The sequence below is a fragment of the Pleurodeles waltl genome, chromosome 7, assembly GCF_031143425.1.
Source record: "Pleurodeles waltl isolate 20211129_DDA chromosome 7, aPleWal1.hap1.20221129, whole genome shotgun sequence".
NCBI lineage: Eukaryota > Metazoa > Chordata > Amphibia > Caudata > Salamandridae > Pleurodeles > Pleurodeles waltl.
Window position 1 is genome coordinate 539,976,099 of NC_090446.1, and position 24,779 is coordinate 540,000,877.

At 44.5% G+C, this 24,779-nt stretch overlaps 1 protein-coding gene across 4 annotated transcripts in view; it reads right to left on the bottom strand.

Moving 5' to 3' along the window:
- Window positions 1–24,779, bottom strand: part of LOC138304315 (transmembrane protease serine 9-like) — a 1,357,906-nt gene that overhangs the window by 502,859 nt on the left and 830,268 nt on the right. For all 4 annotated transcript variants that reach the window (XM_069244270.1, XM_069244271.1, XM_069244272.1 and 1 more), the window contains one exon: window positions 21,071–21,228. In XM_069244270.1, coding sequence (XP_069100371.1) covers window positions 21,071–21,228 — 158 coding nt within the window. The remainder of the gene's footprint in view (window positions 1–21,070; window positions 21,229–24,779) is intronic.

Below are 24,779 nucleotides of genomic sequence, written 5' to 3' on the forward strand. Positions count from 1 at the left end.
CCTAAATTACAAAATAAACATTTAATATTATTAAAAAAGGAATGTCTAGGCCTTTTAACCGCTTGGGTGCCTTGGACGAGGTGATCTCGTCCAAGGCACCGGTTCCCGGGTGCCTTGGACGAGATCACCTCGTCCTGCACCGGGGAACCGGGGAGAGAGCTGGCGTTCCCCCACGGGCCCCCCACCCACACTCACCGGTCGTGGATGGTATGGGAATCCCTTCCCCTTCCACCCCTGATCCCCCCTCGGCAATCCGATGACATCAGCGTGCTCACAGCGCGCCGATGTCATCAAATATTGAAGAGGGACGTGCTGGAAGCCATTTGCTTCCAGCGCGTCGAGGGAAGAGTACTTACAGGTAAGTCCTTCCCACTTTGGGGGTTGGGGGGGGGAAACAGACACGGGGGAAAGGAAAGGGTTTTTCCTTTCCCCCTGTGCCTGTTTTCAGTGGATTCCTGCTCCACGATCGCGGGCAGGGCCCCTGATCATGGCGCAAGAATCCGCACTAGCCACCAGGGATTTGTTATTTTATTAGATTTTGGGAGCGTCTTCTTGGGCAAGGGTCGCTCCCCTGGGGGCTATTTCATTTCGTATTTCGCCACCCCCGGGGGCAGAGAAAACCACTAGACACCAGGGATTTATGTTTGGACAATTATTTTGGGAGCGACCCCTTGGGCAAGGGTCGCTCCCATGGGGGGCTATTTTTTTTATCCTATTTCGCCCCCCTCTACCCCCCCGGGGACGATCTGGCCCCCAGGGGGGTCAAAACCCAATAGGCGCCAGGGATTGTGTGGTGGTTGTGTGTGTGTTTGGGGCCACTCCTTGGGCAAGGGTCGCCCCACCAAAGTGGGGAAATTTCATATTGGCTATCTCTGCCCCCCTTGGGGGCAGATGGGCCTATTTTTGTAGGCCCATCTGCCCCCAAGGAGGGCAGAAACCACCAATACCGCAGGGATTTTTTTTTTGTTCCCCTTTTTTTGTTTTGTGCTGGGGATGCCCCCTTTGGCAAGGGTCGCCCCCTAAAGGAGGCACAGAGCTGTTGGCCATTTCTGCCCCCTTGGGCAGATCGGGCACATTTTTTTACGCCCATCTGCCCCCAATGGGGGCAGAATCCACTTAGACACCAGGGATCGTGTGTGTGTGTGTGTGGGGGGGGGGGGGTGGGCGTCACCTTTGGCAAGGGTCGCCCCCCCCAAAGGGGGCTCATTAGTGATGGCCATTTCTGCCCACCTTGGAGGCAGATCAGCCTATTTTTGTTAGGCCCATCTGCACCCAAGAGGGGCAGAAGGCACCAAGATGTCAGAGATTTTGTTTTTGGTTCCCTTTGTTTTTTTTGTGCTGGGGGCACCCCCATTCGCCCCCTTTGGCAAGGGCCATCCCCCCCCCCCCCAAACAGGGTACAGAGCTGTTAGCCATTTCTGCCCCACTTGGGGGCAGATCAGCCTATTTTTTTTTTGGACCATCTGACAATTTCTAAGTTCTTGGTGGCGGGGTGTTTGTCAACTGGCTAAGTGTTTGTATTTGAGATTATAACAGTTTATTTCTTCTTTTTGTTCTTGTTCAAAGCTTTTGCTTCCTTTGCTGTGAATCCTTGCAGTTTTGGCAGTAGTTGTCCTGTGGTTTGCATAGTTGCATGTTTTAGGTAAGTGAAAGCAATTTACTCCAAAGGAGTATTGTTGACATGCATGAATGACATGTTTGTAGGTGGTGTACTAAATGCAGTATTGTGTGTGAAATTGTTGTTAGATTTTAGCACCATGATATTTGTGTTGTCATATGTCTAATTTCCTTTTTTCTTTTTTCTTTTTAGTGGGATATCATTGGTGATTGCTGTGTCTGTGCAGAGTAGTTGCTGGTGAGTAGCTTTTTCAGGCAAGTGAGTGGTATAGTTTTTTAGTACATAACCCTTTGTGATAAAGCTACACTTTGTTTATTACTTATTTTAGTGCTAGTTGTTGTTGGCAATCCATTTGTTGTTAGTGAGGATCATGGCTAGCCGCAGAGTGACCGCTCAGCAGGTTGTTGACATGCTCTTTGAGTCGTCTTCAGACCATGATTACGAGACTGACTCTGCATCTGAGGCAGAGGAGGAAGTGAGAGATTCTGGCAGTGAGGTTTCTGTCCGAGAGTATTCTTCTGATGAGGAAGCTACTCTCAGTGCAGATGAATGGCCTGTTTTAGAGGAGGACAGTGATGTCCAAGAGTGCAGCAGCCTGGGGCTGAAGGGTTTCCCATTAGAAGACCTGACACCTGGATTGCCCCAAACATGGAGCAGTCACAGTTACCTGCATTTACTGGTCTCCCAGGGTATAGAGTTAATACGGAAAACTTTTTGCCTGTCCATTTCTTTCACTTGTTTATTGACGATGTATTTTTGGAAGAGATTGTGGAGCAGACTAATTTGTATGCAGAGCAATATTTGAGGGACAACACTGCCAGATTTAGGCCTCAGTCTAGAGCTACTCAGTGGGTTCCCACATATCTGGAAGAGATGAAAACGTTTTTAGGTTTGACTTTTTTGATGGGGTTGATCAGGAAGCCGTCACTGGCTTCTTATTGGTCTACTAGTCCTTTGATGGCAACGGCTATATTTCCTGCAACTATGACACGGAATCGCTATTTGCTTCTTCTTTGTATGCTGCATTTTGTAGAAAATGCTTTAGCCTTGCCACGAGATCACCCTGATTGTGACCGTCTTTTTAAGATTAGGCCTGTCCTTGATCTTTTAGTAGATCGGTTTTCAGAGGTCTATGTTCCAGGCAAAGAAATAAGTGTGGACCAGTCTTTGGTCCTTTTCAAGGGGCGTTTAGATTTTAAGCAGTACATTCCTAGTAAGAGGGCACGGTATGGGATTAAATTGTATATGCTGTCAGAATGCAGTACAGGATATGTGTATAATTTCTGGGTCTACACTGGTAGGGATTCCAGTATTGACCTTCTTGGTTGTCCGGCCACTAATTTCCGGGTCTACACTGGTAGGGATTCCAGTATTGACCCTCCTGGTTGTCCGGCCACTTTTGGAGTTAGTGAAAAAATTGTGTGGGAACTTGGTAGACGACTGTTTAACAAAGGTCACCATTTGAATGTAGATAATTTCTACACTGGAGTGCAGTTGTTCAAAGAGTTGTTTAGAGTGGACACTGTTGCTTGTGGCACAATCCGTTCTAACCGGAAAGGCTATCCAAGGGAGCTTGTCTGTAAAAAACTTGAGAGGGGACAGTGCAGTGCCTTGGGGAATAATGAGCTGCTAGCTCTGAAATTTTCAGACAGAAGGGATGTGTACATTCTATCTACCATCCATGATGAGAGTACTTCCCCTGTGACTGTTTGGTGACAGGTTGCGGAAGTGCGCAAACCTGCGTGCATTTTGGACTACAATAGGCACATGGGTGGTGTTGATAGAGTAGATCAGAGGTTGGAACCTTACACTGTCTTCGTAAGTCTTACGTGTGGTATAAAAAGTTGGCCCTATATTTATTTAATTTGGCAACTTTTAATTATTTTATTGTGTTCAAGGATTGTTCACCTGAGTCAAGGATGACATTTGTTACATTTCAGGAGTCAGTGATAGAGAGCCTGATTGTGGTGGAACGGGCAAGAGTTCCTAGAGTAGAAGTGGTGGAGGAAGTGGCTAGATTGAAAGATCGCCACTTTCCAGATCACATTCCTCCCACTCCCAAAAAAGACTTGCCCACAATGAAATGTAGAGTATGTGCCCGGAGATCAATCCGAATGGCCGAATGCCCTTCAAAGCCTGGGCTGTGTGTGCCCGGCTGTTTTAGAAGTTACCACACTAGGAAACATTTTTGGGAAATACCGTGAGTGTAAACTGCATGTTTTATATTTTCATATGTTCAGTTTCACGGTTGGCATTACTGTCATGTATTTAGTTCGAGCTTTTGTGTTTGCAGTTTTGTACTTATTTTATAATTAGTTAGTGGTTTCTTTGTTGTTTATAAACACAAAAAAAAGTGATGGCGCTATGCGTGGGGTGGCGCTTGGCTGGCGGTCTGCGTGGGGTGGCGCTTGGCTGGCGGTGTGCTTGGGTGGCGCTTGGCTGGCAGTGTGCGTGGGGTGACGCTTGGCTGGCGGTATTGGTGGGCTGGCGCTTGGCTGGCGGTGTGCGTGGGGTGGCGCTTGGCTGGCGGAGTGCGTGGAGTGGCGCTTGGCTGGCGGTATGGGTGGGATGGCGCTTGGCTGGCGGTGTGCTTGGGGCGGCGCTTGGCTGGCGGTATGGGTGGGGTGGCGCTTGGCTGGCGGTGTGCTTGGGGTGGCACTTGGCTGGCGGTGTGCGTGGAGTGGCGCTTGGCTGGCGGTATGGGTGGGGTGGCTCTTGGCTAGCGGTGCCAGCCAAACGCCAGTCCACACACTCATCAGCTGCTGTGATTGCTGTATCAGGCATGTGAATGTATGAAAGTGATGGGCCCTTGACTGGCGCTGTCTGTCGATGCGAGTGTTGTAATGTGCTGGGCCCGTGGCTGGAGGCGTGAATGGTCTTGTGCATGTCATGTATGAAAGGTGTGTGAATGGACTGTAAAGCGGTTGGTGTCTTGCCGTGGCTTTACAGCTCACAAGCAGTGAGTCATTGGTTCAGTTTTTTGGCCTTTCAGTTATTACCAGTGCATTTCACTTTTGTGAAATCTCTTGTTAATAAAATTTGATCTACTGAACCATCACTCACCCTCGTGCCAAATCCAACCAGTATGTGGGGTACAAATGACAAAACCTGCTCCGCTGTAATCAGGCTTGGCAGCACACTTGTGACACGCTATGTGTCTCAGGTGGGACCCCGATGATGAAGCATGCCACCAATTTGGTTGGTGGGTGAGGGGTCTTTTTCACATACCAAAAAACCAAAAGTACACAGTCCCAGCCAATAGACTAGTACAAATGTAAACAGTAAGTAATAGAGTCTATAAGTCTGCTCTTATTAGAACAAGAGCCCTCACTCACCAAATGGTGACATGCTTCATCATCGGGCTTTTGCTCCTTGTCAGGCCGGCACTGCAATGCCTGATGGGCCCCTCGTGGAGGCTCTTTGCCGGAGATCTTTTGAGTGTAAAGAATGCCAGTAGCTGAGTGCTAGTATGTGGGATTGGTATATGGGTATGTGAAAATAAAAATGGCTAGAGGTCTGGAAATATCGTATTTAATCAACCCAGACCCCTGTCAAAAACAGAGTGTGGGTAAGGATTAGAAGTAATGTCTAGTCCACCCTCAGAAACAAAAATACTGTCAGTCCCTGAATTAGGGGAATGTGGAGAGTTAGAGTACAGAACTAACTATACTTCTATCATCGGGGTCAACATGTTTTTCGCAAAAAATGTCTGTTAAGATAGGTGCGATTCATCAGGACCAAAAAACGTACCTAATCCACATGTTATAACCCAATACGGGATTTCTTCGCACCACAAAAACCCTCCTTGTATTAAAGGATGGGCCCCATTGGGATAGCAATAAGCATCAGCGGTCCAGGCTTGTATACTCAACCCGCTCGTGTGGCCACTGGGTGGATAACCTACCCCTGCTCCGCGTCCCACAGTGCATTTCTTTTCACAATTTTAGTGTTTGGCACATCACAGATGTATGTGGACACATCAAAATGATATATTACAAAACTACCTGTGTTTGGGGGGGAGGAGGCACCTATGTTTTTGGTCCTGGGTGCGGCCTTCATCTAGGGAAACCTACCAAACCCAGACATTTTTTAAACTAGACACCCCAAAGAGTCCAGGGAGGTGTGGCTTGCATTGATCCGCCAACATTTTCTTACCCAGACTCCTCTGCAAACCTCAAAATTTGCTTAAAAAAGCATATTTTCCTGACTTTCGTTTGTACGATCACCGCTCCAGCACAAAATTCCTACTCCCCAGCATTCCCCTCAGTCTCCCAAGTAAAATGACACCTCACTTGTGTGGGTCCCCAAAGCAGAGTCAGCCTAAAGATGTATAAAAGAAGAATATGTGCTTATCAACTCGCTGTGCTATCCCCATAATCTCTACAAGTTTGCGGCCTTTTTCTGTTGCAGGCACCTGGCCCACCCACACAAGTGAGGTATCATTTTTATCGGGAGACTTCTCTCAGATTCCAGAAATTTCTGTCACCGAAATGTGATGAAAACCTTTTTTTATTGCCAAATTTTGAGGTTTGCAAAGGATTCTGGGTAACAGAACCTGGTCAGAGCCCCACAAGTCACCACATCTTGGATTTCCCTAGGTCTCTAGTTTTAAAAAATGCACAGGTTTGGTAGGTTTCCCTAGGTGCCGGCTGAGCTAGAGGCCAAAATCTACAGGTAGGCACTTTACAAAAAACACCTCTGTTTTCTGTCAAAAAATGGGATGTGTCCACGTTGTGTTTTGGGGCATTTTCTGTTGCAGGCGCTAGGCCTACCCACACAAGTAAGGTATCATTTTTAGAGGGAGACTTGGGGGAATGCTGGGTGGAAGGAAATTTGTGGCTCCTCTTAGATTCCAGAACTAGGAAAAAGTTACAGAGTAAAACGTATAGAAAAATTGCTGTTTTCTTCGCCTCAATTTCAATATTTTGTTTTTCAGTTGTTATTTTCTGTAGGAAGCCCTTGTAGGATCTACACAAATTACCCCTTGCTGAAGTCAGACTTTTGTCTACAGCATTGGTTTCATGCCCAGTTCTGTCACTGACTGGAAGGAGGCTGGAAGCACAAAAAATCGTAAAAATGAGGTATGTCCCAGTAAAATGCCAAAATTGTGTTGAAAAGTGTGGTTTTCTGATTCAAGTCTGCCTGTTCCTGAATGCTGGGAAGCTGGTGATTTTAGCACCGCAAACCCTTTGTTGATGCCATTTTCAGGGGAAAAAACACAAGCCTTCTTCTTTTTGATAAAAAATGAAATTGTCACTGTATTTTGGCTAATTTCTTGTCCTCCTTCAGGGGAACCCACAAAGTCTGGGTACCTCTAGAATCCCTAGGATGTTGGAAAAAAAGGACGCAATTTTGGCGTGGGTAGCTTATGTGGACAAAAAGTTATGAGGGCCTAAGCGAGAACTATTCCAAATAGGCAAAAAAAGGCCTGGCACAGGAGGGGGAAAAGGCCTGGCATCGAAGGGGTTAAATGGTTATTGTGCCAAGATGAAATGGCAGTTTAACTGCACAGAAAGGCATCAATGGCAGGCTGGAGACATGATTAAAAGGCTACTTAAGTTGGGGGGCAAATAAGTGCTGCAGGCCCAGCAGTAGCATTTAATTTACAGGACCTGGGTACATGTAGTACCACTTTACTATGGACTTTCAAGTAAATTAAATGTGCCAGCTGGGTGAAAGCCATTATCAGGCAGTTTAAAGGAGAGAGCTCATGCACTTTAGTACTGATTAACAGTGGTAAGGTGCAGAGTCCCAAGTCCAACAAAAACGAGATCAGCCAAAATGGAGGAGTAAGGCAAACAGTTTGGGGGAAAACCACCCTAAGGCTGACAGGTCAACCACTTGCCTCCTCATCCTCTTTTATCATCAGTCCAGAAGCATGCTAATCATCCCGTTCAGCCATATGATCTCTCTGTTCTGGCTCCAAAAATAAGAGCTTACAAAGAAGACCAAGACCACTCCTGACTGAAATGAACACACACTCATGAGCAATCGGATTGAACATTATAGGAGTTCAGCAAACCAAAACTAAGCAAGCCTGTTGCATATGGCTGCAAAATATATTTTCCTCTCCGATCGACAAAGGCCTAGTAAGCGCAACCCTCGATCACAAACCAGTTCAAACTAGAAATAATGACCTAACATTACCCTCCCTGTTCCAGACAACTGTAACTTCACCTTGTACATGAATGGCATACACAATTGGAGCACAACACTTTAAGAATAATATTACACTGTTAACATTAGAGCTCTATGTCCTGGACATGTTTTTGAAAGTGTACCTTCCAAAACAGAGGTTGAAGTCCCAGACGTTCACATCTTCAGTAGCAAAAGCCTTCTGAATTCAAAGAACAAGCTTTCAGAATTACTTTCTTGTCTAACATTGTAAACAAACATTACAATCACATATTACCACGGTTTGTTAATGCACACACTTGATTAATGCATGATGCTGATGCAAAAGGTTTAGGGGGCAAATATGTCAATATTTCACACAACGCAGCAAGACACCTTGCCACATTGCGCTGCGCTGCGTGAAAGGGAGAGGGCAGGGATACACCATATTTAAATATATGGGCCCATAATTATACTTTTTGGTGCAAAACTGCACTGAAGCAGTTTTGCATCAAAAAGTTTATCGCAGGCTTGTGTCATTCCAAAGCGCCATTCGGGTGACAAATTTATGGAATGCTGCCAGCCGGCGCTAAGCTTGGGCTAGCCTAAAAAAAAAATGCTAGCCGGGTGGGGGTGGTGGCAGGGGTGAAGGGAGTTTTGCCTCAAAAAATGACACAAGGCTGGTTAGAGGCAAAAAAAAAAAAGTTGCTAACCAGTCTTGTGTCATTTCCAGTCACACAACCATCCAAAAACATGAATCCTGTCTTAGCAAAGACAGGAGTCACGCCCACCCGCCCCAATGACCAGCACAGGGGACCAGTGTCCCTTGGGCATGGCCATTGAACCTAGTGTCATGCAGGAGGGGCCATGTTAGGGCCCCCAATGGCACCTAAAAAAAAATTACTATAATACTTACCCATATTTAACCTACTTACCTAGGATGGGGTCCCCCATCCTCTGGTGTCCCTCTAGTGTGGGGAGGGGGGTGTTCCTGGGGCTTGTGTGGGTACAAGTGGGCCCATTCCATGGTGTTTGGCCATGGAAATAGGTCCAAGGGTCCCCTAATGCCTGGTCTGACCCAGGCGGTAAATAATAGTGCTACGCAAGCTTAGCGCCATTATTTGGGTTTGCCTCCCACCCGTGCGGCTTTTTGGCACGGAGGGGATAAATATGGCGCTATAGGGATAGTGTAATTTTTTGGATGGGAACACCTACTTTGCATCTCATTGATGCAAGGTGGGTTCACACATTCAAATTATGCAAACTCTAATATCTTTATGCTAGTCGGGTCTAGCATCAAAATCTAAATATGGAGTTAAGTTTGTGCCATTTTTGCGTCAAACAAATTACACACAAACAGCACAAACAGAGTACAAATATGCACCATGGTGCATTCCAGTCCTCTCCTCACACTGCCACACATTTGGCTGCCTAGTGCCAACGCAGGCACCCTTGTGCCAGACTGCAAGGGGGCTGTATTGCAGACAAGATTGTTGGGGCATCCTCCTGCACAAAAGCAATCCTCTGAGGCTTTCACCTCTATCTGTATTTGCTGAAAATGCAGCACACATAGAAAGAGGAAGAAAGGGGAGAAAAAATATATTTCTCCTTGTTACACCTCCCCTAGGAAGGCACAGCATTTTTACACATTCCCAAATACCGTTTATGGTAAATCTGAGAATGCTTCAAAATCCATGGATGCATGGGAATACCTACGCTCTATCCATGGAACACCACCCTGGTGTAGAGTAACGCAAGGCAGCAACTTGCGCAGCCTTGTGTTACTCGAGATTTGCCAAGCACCGCATGGCCACACAAGGTATCCTTGTGTGGCTTTGTAAATCTGAATTTAGTGTTGCGTTGTCCTTGGATTACCTTGCATGATGCAAGGCCACAGCAACACATAAAATTAAATGTTAAGATTTAATAGCTTCATCATGCTATTGGGATGAGTTCACAACATCCTCCCTTTAGGATGGAAATCATGCAATAAATGAGAGTTCCTCCCACGGTTCTTAAAAAATTAGATGTAGGGATGTATGTTGTTCGTAAATAGGTACATTGTGTACGTATGCAGGCATATATGAATGTGAATGCTTGAATGCATTTTGAATACAAGGTACAAAAAAACTCAGTCATCTTCTTCATCATATTATTCATTTGAAGTAGACCCACCAACAGGAATCTGTGATAAATCATGTCAGCTTTGAATATGCATAGTGTTCCAGCAGATATCCATCCCCACGAGCATCAATGTCCGTAGATCAATACCACTTCACCTAACTGAAATCAACACCTATGGAGGTGTGATTGGCTGGAAAGTTATCACAGTCAGAATTCAACAAATTAGACCTAAGCATGCCAGTTGCGCGTGCCTGCAAGTGTATATTTTCCTCCCCTACAGAATGGGGACTCTTAAGTTCAACCACCGCCCACAGACCAGTTCAAATGAGAAAGAATGATTTATCATTACCTTTCTTCTTCCAGTGAACTGTAACTGCACCTCCGCCTGAATGACATGAATGGTTGGAACACAGCCTGAATAGTTTGACACTCTATGTACAAAAGCTCTTTCCTCTGCTCATTTTTGAAAATGTACCTTCCAAAACATTGCTTGAAGTCCTAGACTTTCACAGCTCCATTGCCTTGGATGACCTCTGACTGAGGACTTTATTTAAAGTTTGGCAGATATGGTACTCATTCCCAATTGCAACGAAGTACCGTTGTCACCAATATCTCAGTCCACCTGTGTGATTTACAGCAAGGCGGGAAGCAAGGTTACACCAACAGTGTAAACCTTCCTCTGATGGACCGAGGAAACAGGGTCCGTCACAGGTAAGCTATCCAACTGCCCACCCTTCATTTAGAGTGGACAGCTTGATGTTTTTTTTTAAACGTCCATCACTGTCAGGAATATCCTGGGGTTGGGGAACAGTAAGCACAAGGATTACCATAATTCCGTTTGCTTAAAATTAAATGTTAATTTATAATAGCTCTATCATTCCACTGTGAGGAATTCAAAATACCTCAAACACGTCCATGAGTTCATGAATCCATAGGTATCTTGCAGCTGCCAGACTTTCACTTACCTATCAATGGTCCCTAATCCTTGGAGTATTATAAGGAACATTATTTTATACTGTTGGGCAAAGTATAGCATTTTTTCAAACAGACACTGGAAATATTGCCATTAATAAAGCATAAGGAAAAACTCTTCCTTGAAAGGCAAGGGCATAAAGTCTGTCCCTCTACCACAGTGGTTCCCAACCAGGGGTCAGGGGACCCCTGGAGGTCTGCTAAGTCCCCTCAGAGGGTCCACTAATGCTTAGAAAATTAAATAATATGAATAGATTAATAAAGTGTACTGTAAATGTCAAGGAATTTGAAATTGGAGGCTAAAAGATAAATTAGTATCCTCAGATTGATTCGTGGGAGCAGTGTGGGTAACAGAATACAGTATGGACGATGAGTGGCTTCCACTGAATTTACAAGCAAAAAGGTTGAGAACCACTGCTCTAACATGTTTCACAAGGACATCAACTTTCTGGCTCACAGTATGCCTAATCCCTGGTGGTCTAGTGGCCATCACAAGTAAGTATTTCGTTCTTTCTGTCTGTCGCTCTTTCACTCTTGGGTTTTCTCCTTCTATCATCCTTGTTTTTCTCTAGTTCTTTTTCCTTTTTCCCCTCTTTCCTCTGCCCCCCTTCCCCTCCAAAAAGCACCTTTTCTGCCCTCCCGCCTCCCAGCTGACTGCTCCCCCGCACCCCTCTCTTCTTACTAGTGGCCGTGTGAAACGAGCACACCGTTGGTGCACCGAAGGCACTCCAAAGGCAAGCCCATCTGAGCCCGTCCACGCCTGGACTGCATCCAGCACCAGGAACCCTGGATTTCCATTAAACCAACCCCTGGACTGCCTCCTTTATGACTCCAAGGCCCTCCTCCGCCTCAACACCGGACGTCTCAACAACTGCTGCACCACCCCCCCATGGACACCCATAGACCTTTCACCTGTAAGAACTGCAAATTCAGCGCCGACCTTAACAAACCAAGTGGTACTCTCCGCACACAAAGATACCAATAACCTTCACAGCCCCATCAACTGCCTGCTACTGAACATCCGCTCCCTCCACAAATATGCCACCGAACTCTGGGACCTGTTCGATACCACCTGACCGGACATCACCTTCCTCACAAGATCTGTACCAATCCCACCCTGGGTCCAGACCTCGCCATTGCCATTCCCGATGGTTACAGTATCCTAAGGAGGGACCAGCCCTCCCGCCCGGGCAGAGCACTCGCCATCGCTCCTCACTATGTGTCAAGGCAGTCCAAGAAGAACACTGCATCACCATGGAACACTTTGACTTCCTGGTCCACTCCAACCACAACTCCTCCATCACAGCACCCTGGTGTACAAGCCACCTGGCGCCGCCCAGCTTTCATAGACAACATCGTAGACATTGCTACCCCCCAGGCCCTGGCGATAGTCGACTACTTCCTCCTCGGCGACCTGAACTTCCACCTCGAGGACCACGGCGACTCAAACACCACCACTGTACTCGACAACCTCGCCACCCTAGGACACCCCGCAAGGAATGCTTCACCAACGAGCAACTCACCTCAATGCTCGCTAAATACCTCCCTACCACTCTGATGATGCCAACACAGCAGCTCGCAATCTCAAGGCATGGATCACCGAATGCACCGACACTCTAGCCCCTTTCCGGCTGGCATCAGCCAAACGCGTACCTAAGACAGCCAGCTGGTTCACCACCCAACTCCAAGAATCAAAGCGTACACGCAGACGTTTAGAGAAAAAATGGAGGAACAGCCAATATAAGGAAGACCTCGCCTCATTCAGAGCTGCAACTGCCTCCAACCGATGAAAAATCAAGAACGCAAGGAAGGACACACTCTGGGAGTGCATCAACTCCTCCACACACAACTCGAAGGAACTCTTCTCAGTCATCAACGAGTTCACAGATCCCCCCTCCAAAGTCACCAGCATCCCCCGTCACAGGGCTTCTCGCCTCCTTTTTCCACCGCAAGATCCAGGACATCTACCACAGCTTCCTCCCGGAAAATCCTGGCACTGGAACCTGCAATTGACCCCCCAGAACCCGCCCAGACCATCCACGACTGGTCCAAGCTCACCACAAAGGAAACAGTCAACATCATGAACAGCACCCACTCCAGGGCACCCTCGTACCCCTTCCTGCACCACATATACATCAGAGCCAGCGCATCCATCGCCCCAAGCTTCGTAACACAATCAACTGCTCCATCAGCACGGGCACCTTCCCTGAGGACTGGAAACACGCCGAAATACACCCTCTCCTGAAGAACCCTTCAGCCGACCCATCAGAACTAAAGAATTTACAGACCATCTGGCTGCTACCCTACCCCACCAAAGTACTAGAGAAAACAAGCAACGCAAAACTACAGAACCTCATCGACGCAAACAACTCCCCGGAGAGCTCCCAGTCCGGCATCCGCAGCAATCACCCCACTGAGACAGCACTCCTGGCAGCCACCGACGACATCCGATTACTCCTAGACCACGGCCACTCCCAGCACTCATACTCCTCGACCTCTCAGCAGCTTCTGACCTGGTCTCCCACGGTACTCTGTGCACAAGACTCCACGATATAGGAATCCGCTGAAGAGCCCTGGAATGGATCCACTCCTTCCTCTCTGGAAAGGTGCAGAAGGCCAGACTCCCGCCCTACACTTCCAGACCCTCAGGAGTCAACTGCGGAGTCCCCCAAGGACCCTCACTGAGACCCACACTGTTCAACATATACATGGCCCCTCTTGCTGCCATCATCAGAAACCACGTTGTGAACATCGTGTCATATGCTGATGACACACAACTCATCATTTCCCTCACTGAAGACCCGGACATGGCCAAAAGGAACTTTCACGCCAGAATGGAAGCCACCCGGATGAGAGAAAGCTGCCTCAAGCTCAATTCCGACAAGACGGAGCGCATCATCTTCGGAATGGCACCTCAGCTTGGGATGACTCCTGGTGGCCTAAATCCCATAGAACCCCCCCCCCAGAACTGACTGAGAACGCCGCAACTTAGGAATCATCCTCAACTCCTACCTATCCATGAACCGCCAGGTAAACTCTGTCACCTACTTCTGCTGGCACACATTCCGCAAACTTCGGAAGATCTTCAGATGGATCCCAGCAGACTGTTGCAGGACAGTCACCCACGTCTTAGTCACGAGCAAGCTCGACTACGGCAACGCCCTCCAGGCCGGCACCTCAACTAGGAACATCAAAATACTTCAACTCATCCAGAACGCCGCCGTCAGACTCATTCTGGATCTCCCTCGCTGAGAACACATCTCCCAACACCTGAGGACCCTCCACTGGCTACCAGTCGAGAAATGAATCACCTTCAAGCTTATCACCCACACGTACAAGGCCATACACAATGTAGGACCAGCCTACCTGAACAACTGTGCCTCTTTCCACACCCCCGCTAGATCCCTCCGCTCTACCTAGAATGCCCTGGCCACCGCACCTCGCATCTGCAAAACCACAGCCGTAGGATGATCTATCACCTACACTGCAACAAGGAGCTGGAACAACCTCTGCCTGCACCTCAGACAAATCCCGCCACTCACTATCTTGAGGAAGAACCTCAAGACATGGCTCTTCGGTAGAGGCCTTCTCCTCCCCACAGCGCCTTGAGACCCTCACAGGTGAGTAGCCGCATTTTACAAATATTGATTGATAATACAATGTCTGTACTCGGTGTTCATTATGACCCGTCACAGTGGCGGTCTGACTGCTACCAAAGCGTTGGTCCCAACGCTTTGGCAGCGGTCTGACAGGCACATTACGACTGTGGCGGTTGTACCATGGCCGGACCACCAGCACCGCCAGTTTCCCTCCACTGGAGTGACTGGCGGTGCTGGCGGTGCTGGCGGTCCTAATCTGCCAGGGTAGCGCTGCATGCAGCGCTGACCTGGGGATTACGACCCCCCTCTACGCCAGGTGAAGACGGGGTGCAGGGGGTGCCATGGGGACCCCTGCACTGCCCATGCACTTGGCATGGGCAGTGCAGGGGCCCCCATGGCCAGCCCCATCGCGCTTTTCACTGTATGCACTGAACCTTGACCACAGAGTAACAGGATCACTACATTGCACACTTATGGTCATTCTATTAGGTGGGCCCAAGAGCTGCATCTCATCCAGGTTATTCAAAGTCCTTCTGGACCCTCCATAGCCTAAGTAAGATGTAAATCGAAATAACTTTTTTAAAGTAATCTAGGTTTCAGAGCTGAATGCTATCAAATGTCTGCCTAGTTTGAATCATCTGGTTGTGTGAAATGTTGCATTAGTGCTCATGTCAAGGGCTAGCTAATAGAGAAGGCGAATGAGCAAAAGGACTGTGGAAATACTAACTTCCACCATATTTCCTGTGACCCAAGCCCAGAAAGGGGAACCAAAAGCAGACCAGGCAAAAATGCCCAAACCAGCCCCACTACCTTTGTATTCTCACGCAATCACTTTCTTTCAGTTCATCCATTTTCATTTCCTTCACTTCACTTCTCTCTCTCTTCTCCCTCTCTAATTGCTTTTAGTCGACCTTCTCCCTCCCTCCCTCTCCATCTTTCTCCTCAAGCCGTCTGGTATATGATGCAAATAACCTAGGGGAGCTGGGGAAAGTGACAGAGGCATCAGGAGCAGCATTCGGGCTCTCAAAACAGGCCTACAAAAGCTCCAGCCTATTGGGGAAATGCCCTGAGGAATAAAAGGACTGTACAATCTGTCATGACTCTACTCAATTCCTAATAAATATGTGAAGACTCTAATGAGGGATTGTACTAATGTTATTGAAAATTATTTACAGAAAGCTCAAGAAAATCCATAATTTCATGGTGATTTTGTAGATGTATTTATTTGGCAATATACCCAGTCTCTTCTCCTCGTATCAAGTTTTCCAAAACAAGCTTGGTTGTTGCCACCTGATAGCACTAGGAGAAATAATACCTCCAGGCTATTTTGTCATCTCTCTATGCTCTTATTCACAGTGCATTATGGACTCCTCTTTTGTTCTTTTTCTGTGTTTAACATAGGCCTTCATTGTATTCCCTTCAGTTTTGAGGTTAATATTTTGCCTCAACCACAGGCCAGTTTCAGACATTGCGGTATTGAGGCCTATCCAACACTGGATAAGACTCTGGTTCGTTGAGGATTTAGAACTCTAAAGAGAATGTATTATAACAATATTAAGTGGCCAATCTAGTAGGAAAATTCCCTGGCTTGTCCATATATAAAGTTGGTTATACAAACTGGGTTTAAAAATGTTTGGATTCATCCCTCTATGCTACCTCGAGATGCCAATGGTAAGCTAAAATTGTCATTGTGGAACGTCTCTTTAGGGGCGAAAACCTCTGGAGTTCCTTCAGGCAGTTTAGCTGACTCTTTTCTGTTGTTTAAATGTGTGCCAGATTTTGAATCGTACTTGAATTTGGTTCCCAGCCCATTTGCACATGCACTTTAAATGAAATTCAGACTAGGGACTCTTCCCTCGGCCCCTTTTTACTTGTCATTGGATCAAAAAAGTGACATCAAATTTGTGCCCAATGGGCTGCGAGGGAGTAGAGAACATTGAACATGTTTTATTTTTTGGTAACGCCTATGCAAATCAACATCTAAATTGGATTATACCACTTTGCAGACTTCTAAGCCTTAGGGATCGAGTGAATGCCCTCAGGATATGTAAAACTAGCACAAGAGACTGTTATATTTTCAATTGCGAGTTATCTAACGGCAATATGGCATATTACGTTGAATTAACTTAAAAGAAGGTAAAGGGTACTCCTGTATGTAAGGCAAAACTTCTTAGAATCATGAAATGGCGTGTAATGATGAATTGGAAATTTTAAAATGAAATACATATCAACCTAATAATCTGGCAACGTTTTACGCCTGTTTTATGTCTGCTTTTAAGAATTTCATGATGTCGATTTTTCTCCATCTTTTATATTTCAATGAAACTGAAATAAAGGATTATGACTCACTTGCTTTGCCTTTAACTGTATCTATTTACGATGCTCAGAATGGGGATTTACCAGTGCTATTAATGTGCGTTAATCTCCATTTTGAGGCGCATAAGTGGGAACTGAACACAAATAGTGCACCAATGCAATGTTTATCAGTTGTGCTGTTCAGCCAGGGAGGCTGTACAATTTGGGTGACAGTGATCTGGGCATAGTTATATCTTCAACAGGTACCTTAATACTAAAGATATCACAACAAATAGGTGAGATACCCACCTATTTATGAGCTCCCTATTCAGCAGTGGCGGCCGGCAGCTTTAGGAGGGAGGGGGGCGGGTGGGGCACACACACACACACACTCATTCTTTCACACACAGACACGTATGCACGCACATCCATTAACAACACTCATACCATTCAAACATGCACGCACGCACCAAACATTCATTTTAAAACATCACACACACTCATTCTTTCACACACGTACGCACGCACGCACATCCATTAACAACATTCATAACATTCAAACATGCACGCACGCACCAAACATTCAATTTGAAACATCACACACACACACTCACACACACACTTACCTTCGGCCTCCAGGTCCCAGGAGGGTTGGGACTGCTGCCTTCCCTCATTGGCTGACCTTAGGTCAGCCAATGAGAGAAGGCAGCAGTCCCAGCCTCCTCACAGAGTGGGATGGGGTCAGTGAGACTGCTGACCCCACCCCACTCTGTGACGAAGTGTCACTGATTGACACTCGCCCTGGGCACTTCAGGGCTTAAACTGAAGTGCCCAGGGAGAGTGTCAATTGGTGACGCTTTCCTTGTCACCCAGGGGAGAACCTCGAGGCACCTTTGCTGGGCTGAGGAGGTCACGCCCATAGGAGCTGTGATCTCCTCAGCCCAGCAAAGTTCAGCTCAGGGAGCCAGGAGTCTGCGCAAATCGCGCATGTCTGCTCCTGGCTGCCTGACCTGGACATGAAGAGTGTCTGTCAGGCTGACCTTTGTTCAGCCTGACAGACACTCTTCATGGGGGGCAAAAGGTGAGGGGGCGTGGCCCCTCCGCCCTAAAGGACGGGCCGCCACTGCTATTCAGGAAGCTTAACAGCTTCTTTCACTACAGAGGGACCTAGAAAATTAAATCTTTCTTCCTATACACTAGACCCAGAAAATGGGCAAAGCTAGGAGCCTGTCTCCACAAAAGTGTGACCCACATTTCCTCATCTAGGACGTGATGAGTTGCTCCTCAGGAATCTTCCAGTAATGGATTATATGCTGATCGAAACACTGAGGGGCTTATTTACAAGCCCCTTGCGCCAACGGTGCAAAACTTTTTCTATGAGACAAGGTGACACACTGGTGGAGCAAAGGGCATGTAAATATGCCCCTGAGCTTGCTGGGAAACGCAGCGTCAGGAGGAGGAATCAAAAGACCATGGGGCTTATTTACAAGCCCCTTGCACTGCCAGAACCTCACTTTTTCCCATGGAAAAAGTGACGCATCGGCTGCGCAAGGGGCTTGTAGTTAACCCCCAAATCTTTTTAAATGGCAGCAATCAAATGACACCTTGTTGGACAGTACTTCAAAATATAAATCAAAATCATTTAAGAAAATAAATAATCTATTTTACATAACAACCTGACAACAACAGAATGTTCGAATCTGTGTGGGAGTTCTATTACAAAAATGTGTCAGGACGCAACTGAAGAAGTTAGACCAGACATTGTTTTACTCTATACGTTCAGTGAGCATAGATAATATAAATTAAAAAGATGAGTCAACATTAGTGCACTTATCATAGTTTGTGATTCATCATACACAACTAACGTTTTGCTATAAGAAAAGTATTTAAAACACAAAAACACATGGGCCCCAATTAGGTGTGACACACAATAGGCCAACTCACTTAGTGCACTTAGTGCAAACTGACGCTCAGTAAATGGGGAATAACAATCGGAACCTAATGCATGCAGCATGACATTAGCATGTATCAGTATTTACTGGGTATTTTATCCTGGTAAATATCTGAAGGTTTGCCTACTGAAATGTAATGGTCAAAACTGTGTGGTGTGGCAAAACTCTGAATTCCAAACCATGTTTTACAGGTAAAATAATGGTCCTCATTTAAACGTTTCCATGGTAACTGTCATATGGATAATATCATATCATACATTATATCATATCTCATATATCATACTATATGATCATGTCAAGTCATGTCTAGTCTAGTCATGTCTATTCTAATAATGATTGTGTCTGATCATATCTAGTCTAGCCATGTCTAGTCATGCCTAGTCTAATCATGATCATATCTGATCATGTCTAATCTAATCATGTCTAGTCTAGTCATTTCTAGTCTAGTCTAGTCATGTCTAATCATGACCATGCCTGATCATGTCTTCTCTAATCATGCCTAATGTAATCATGTCTAATCTAATCATGTCTAGTCATGTCTAGTCTAGGCATTTCTGGACTAGTCATGCCTAATCTAGTCTAATCATAATCATGTTTAATCATGTCTAGTCCAGTCAAGTCTAGTCATGTCTGGTCTATTCTAATCATGATCATGTCTGATCATGTGTAGTCTAGTCATGTCTAGACTAGTGTAATCATAATCATGTCTGATCATGTCTAATCTAATCATGTCTAACTGTATCTAATCTAATCATGTCTAGTCATTTCTAGTCTAGTCTCATCATGATTATTGTTAATTATGTTTAGTCCATTCTAGTCATGATCATGGTTGACCATGTCTAGCCTAGTCATGTCTAGTCTAAGCATGTCTAAACAGGTCTAATCTAATTATGTCTAATCATGTCTAATATAATTATGTCTAATCATGTCTAATCTAAACATGTCTAGTCATGTCTAGTCATGTCACCTCTAGTCTAATCATGTCTAGCATAGTCTAGTCATGACTGGTCTAGTCAAGTCTAGCCTAGTTATATCTGGACTAGTCTAATCATAATCATGCCTGTTCATGTCTAAAATAATCATGTCTAATCTAATCATGTTTAATCATGTCTAATCATGTCTAGTCTTGCCTAGCCATGTCTAATCAGGTCTAGTTTAGTCTAGTCTAGCCATGTGTAGTCTAGTCTAGTCATGTCTAGTCCAGTGTAGACATTGCTAGACTAGGCATGCCTAGACTAGACATGACTACTAGACATGACTAGACTATACTAGACATGACTCAACATGACTAGACTAGAACAGACAGGACCGACATGACTAGACTAATCTAGACATAATAATACAAGACTAGACAATACTAGACAAGTCTAGACTATACTAGTCTAGTCTAATCATAATCATGTCTAATCTAATCCAATCATGTTTAATCATGTCTAGTCTAATCTTGTCTAACTAATCATGTGTAGTCTAAGCTAATCATATCTAACCTAATCATGTCTAATCATAATTGTTTCTAATAATAATCATGTCTAATCATGTCTAATCATAATCATGTCTAATCGTAGCTTGGTCCAGAAAAGACTGGTGTCTTTCTTATCCTTCAGTCCCAAAAGAGCTGGTGAATTAGAGAAACAAAAATAGAAAAGGCCCCACTCATTATAGAAGGAGCCCCCATCAATATGGCAGCCCTATGATGCCATTGTTGCAGGTGCTGGGACCTCCCCAAGGCTCCTCCCCGGGGTAGCTAAGCTTTTTGAGAAAGCTACATTCCCCTCATCTCTACATTTTGCAGATAAATCGAGTGCAGGGCTGTGGCTGAGACATTTGTCATTCATTGGTATCTGTCTCCTTACTACCTTCTTCTAAATAAGGCCATACCGTTTATTTTTTTCTTTACAACCCTTCACCCATGAACCCTAACTAACTGTCCAAGGTTTAGGCCGAAGGTACTGCAAATGTATCACTCTCCCCCAATGTTGCTTTCTTTTTGTGGATTTCATAGTTACTTTTGATCTTATGAGTTAGCCGGTCTCTAACATTTACATCCACACCGTGCTGTGGAATTCTGGATTGTTAATAAAGTCCTCCATATGAAACAAAAGTCCCAGATTTGTCTTCCATTAGCCTTCTGTGGTCATGTGCACAGAAGAAAGTTTCAATTACCCATAGATCGGTTTCACATGCAAGGAAAAACAAAGTAATGAATTGTCAACCTCTTGCCATCAAGAGCAGAAACATGTTAGAACTGATTTGATGCCTTCAATAATGTGCTTCCCATAATCTACAAAAGTTACGTTTTTAGACATGGGAGAGTTTTGAGTGATGCCACAAATGCCATAAATATAGGAATGCAATGCAAATGCCTCACTCTTGTGCTGAAAAAAACACAAACTAACCTGACATGTCCCATTTTGCCCACTCTGGTCCAAGGCACATAGTATTGTTTGTTGAACGGGATCAGATGAATTGGCCAGTCCATAAATGCAGTTGCAGCGCTTCCGTCCAATCAGCTGCAGTTCAACTCCATGCAATGGCACAGGATAGTAATTGTGAACTAGAAAAGTAAAAAAAAAAAGCTATCTACACACGATCAGAAAAGAATTACAAGGACACAAGGATCTCGGCCAAGAAAAGGCCAGAAACCAAATCCACATTATGTATAGCTTCCCAACTGTTTTGGATTGAATAGCTCACATAGTTTTCGGAATAAAGATATTGACATGGTCAAAGGATGCTTTTGGAAAGATCTTGTGCCAAACCTGCTTATTTAGATTTCTTAAGCAGCCTAGAAAAAAGGGGGAACAGGTTGCTCGTCCATTTGCAAAATATATGGCTATGATATGAACTCAGTTGTTTAAGGTCAAATAGGAATATTTTTATTTCTTAAAAAATACTTCATTTGGTAGCATCCTTCTCTTGAAATAAAAACAGGCATCTATAACAGCTTAGAGAAATGTCATTATTCAAGCTAGCTTTCCCTCAGGCCACTTCAGTCACCATCCATTTGTGCCACTGTTCTGCATACTCTAATATAGGGCTACCACCAAAAGACAGACAGCTATTTTCATGAGCTAGTTTTTCCCTCTGTTGTGCCCTTGTTTAGGGTTCCCCCTGGAGGGTGGGGTTATTTGCACCTCCACCTCATCTTCTTGCTGACACCTGAAGACAAAGACAAAGGCAGAACTAGTCTTGGAGTAATAATGAAAGTACTCAAATCAGTCCCAGAGCTTGACTCGTGGAATGCACAGACTGAGTCCCATATCAGTGGTGACTTAGAAAACTGCTGTGTTCCAGGGTTGGAGTTTTGACCACCAGTTTGTGACATAATGATTACAGCTGACAAGGTGTTAGTCAGCTGTATGAGGTAAAATAGAATGTAGAGTATAGAATGTGGTTGAAAGAGTAAGGCAGTTGATGACAGCTCTCGGTTGGATGAGGTGCTCTAATAAAGGACTGAGCCCTTGCCCACATCTCGTGTAATTAAAGGATTAAAGTACATGTTGAATTGGTGACGAACAGGAAGGAAAGTGAGCACCTCAACAACAAAGGAGAGACTTACGGTTTGTGTGAGTTTTCACAGTGACTCAGATATCTCAGTGAGGAAGGATCACCAATCGACAAGTTGAAGATGTTGTGTTTTAGCAGTGGAGGCCTGCTATTTTAAGTTTGTGGGAGCGAGCATCAAGACTATGTGATGAAATCTTTGGCTGTGTGAGGTGTGCGACGTATGATGTAAAGCTTTTATGGATAGCGGAGGCCGTTAAAATTCTAAATGCTTATTGACTTTAGAAAGAAAGCTGTATGTTTGAAAACAAGGTTGTAAAAAAATATACTAATTGTATGTGTGATGACGTATGACAGCCATCTTAAGGAAATAGACCTTTGTGAAAAACAAGCTCCACTCACTATAAAAAAAGGCTAATTGTTTGCATGACCACGCACGGCAGCCATATTAGGGCATTGGTATATTTCCCATTTGATATTGAAGAGACTTAGACAACAAAGGAAACAGTAAAAGAGTGCTGATTAACATTACTCTCGGTGATTGGCACACCATGTTAAGAAAAATGCAGTGCTGATTACCATCATCCTCGGTGATTGGCACACCAGATTAATAAAGTTGCTATTGCTGTTGGTGATTGGCACACCTCATATCTATATTATTCTTGGTGATTGGAACACTGTGTTAAGAAAGTGCAGTGCTGGTTAACATCATCCTAGGTAACTGACACACCGTATTAATAAAGTGCCTAAACTGTCAGTGATTGGCACATCTCATATCTGCATAGATTCTAAGAGCAAGAATAGACCTGAAGTTTCGGTGACAGGCACACCCATGTGATACACTCAATATAATGAATAGCAGCCTGATTGAAATCAGCAGTCTCTAAGTGCTTTTAACGGTGACAAGCACACCACATTAACAGAAAACACTAGCTTGATTGGATAAGAAACAGAGTAGTACATATTGGATTTGGCCATGTGATAGGCATATCTCATAATAAGTGGTGCCTACACACTGAATGTACATGGCATGCAGTAGTGATAATTTCACCATGTGATAATTTCTGCTGGAGTAGAAGAAGAAATATAGATATATATTTACATTTTTATTAGTTAGTGTTCTATTTTAAATTTGAAAATGCAGAATGTAAAGGTGCCACCATTTTTTCTAAGCAGCCCTGGAGAACCAGCAATTAAATGGAGATAATGGAAAAAAATTGGCCTCTATGCTAAAGTGTGTGGGACACACATTTAAGTGCAGAAAGAAAATATGCCTTGTGCACGCATTGCTTAGCAGGAGATGGTTATGAAGTTTTAGAAAACCTACTGGAATTGAGTGTGGAAGAACAAAGAGAGCTAAATGAATTTGAAACATGTATTGTGAAGCTCGATCAGCATTATCTTCCTAGAGTAAGTACTATAATGGAACACTATCAATTTGAATTAACAGAACAGGGTACTGAAGAGTCAGTGGAAGACTACATCACAAGCTTGCGAAAATGGGCAGCAACATGTAAGTTTGGAGGCTCTACTGAGGAACAAATTAGAGATCAATTTGTTTTAAGATGCATAGATGATATAATTAGGGAAGAATTATGACTTAAGGATGACCATCTTTGGAAGAAGTAATATTGATAGCAAAAAGAGTAGTACATATGTTAAAGTGTGGGATAGAATTGATTGAAGGAAGGGAAAAATAAGCCAAATTTGAAAATTGAAAAAAAATGATGAAACTGTTTGTCTAATAAAAAATAAAAAATAAACACCTAAGCAAAATGCTCAAAAAAGATCACAGCAAATTTACTGGAGAATGTTTTCATTGTGAGAGCAGTGGACATAGAGCAAATGCTAAAAGTTACCCGGCCTTAACAGTTACATGCATTAGTTGTGGTAAGAAAGGTAATTTTCAACAATGCTGTAGGAATAAATAAAGAAAAGAACAAATCAAGGATGTATAAGAAGTCTGTCAAGATATAATTTTTCAGGTTGGAGGATCACAACAGGAACATCCAAGCAGTTTAGAAAACAATTGAAGAGGTGAGTTTGAAAATGAAGTTTGATTCAAGTTCACATCTTACGATAATATCCAAGAATACATATGAATGTTGGTTTTAAGCTAAAAATAAGTTCTATAAAGTGGCTATTAAACCAGATGGTTGTGGAGGACAACCAATAAGCATGTTAGGATATTTTAATGCATGTATTGGAGTAGGCACAAAAGACATGGTTGGTAAAGTGTATGTGTCAAAGAAAGGGGATGAACTGTTTGGATACCCACATCAAAGATTGCTTGAATCAAATCAGATCCAAAAGCAAATCCTCAGATACTACTACAAGAAGTTGAGGTAAAGGTTTGTGACTTTGCAGCTGAATTTTCATCTTCATTCAAATAAGAATGGGGTTGTTTTAAAGATTATAAACATTACCAAACCAAGTGTGGCTAAAATAAGAAAAGTACCAGTTTCTGTACAAGAAAAAGTAGAACTAAAGCTAGATAAGCTAATTAAACAAAAAAGTATAACACCTGTAGAGGCTGCTGAATGATTGGCACCGATACTAGTTGCCAAAAAAGCAAAGTGTGATATTGGACTATGTGTGGAT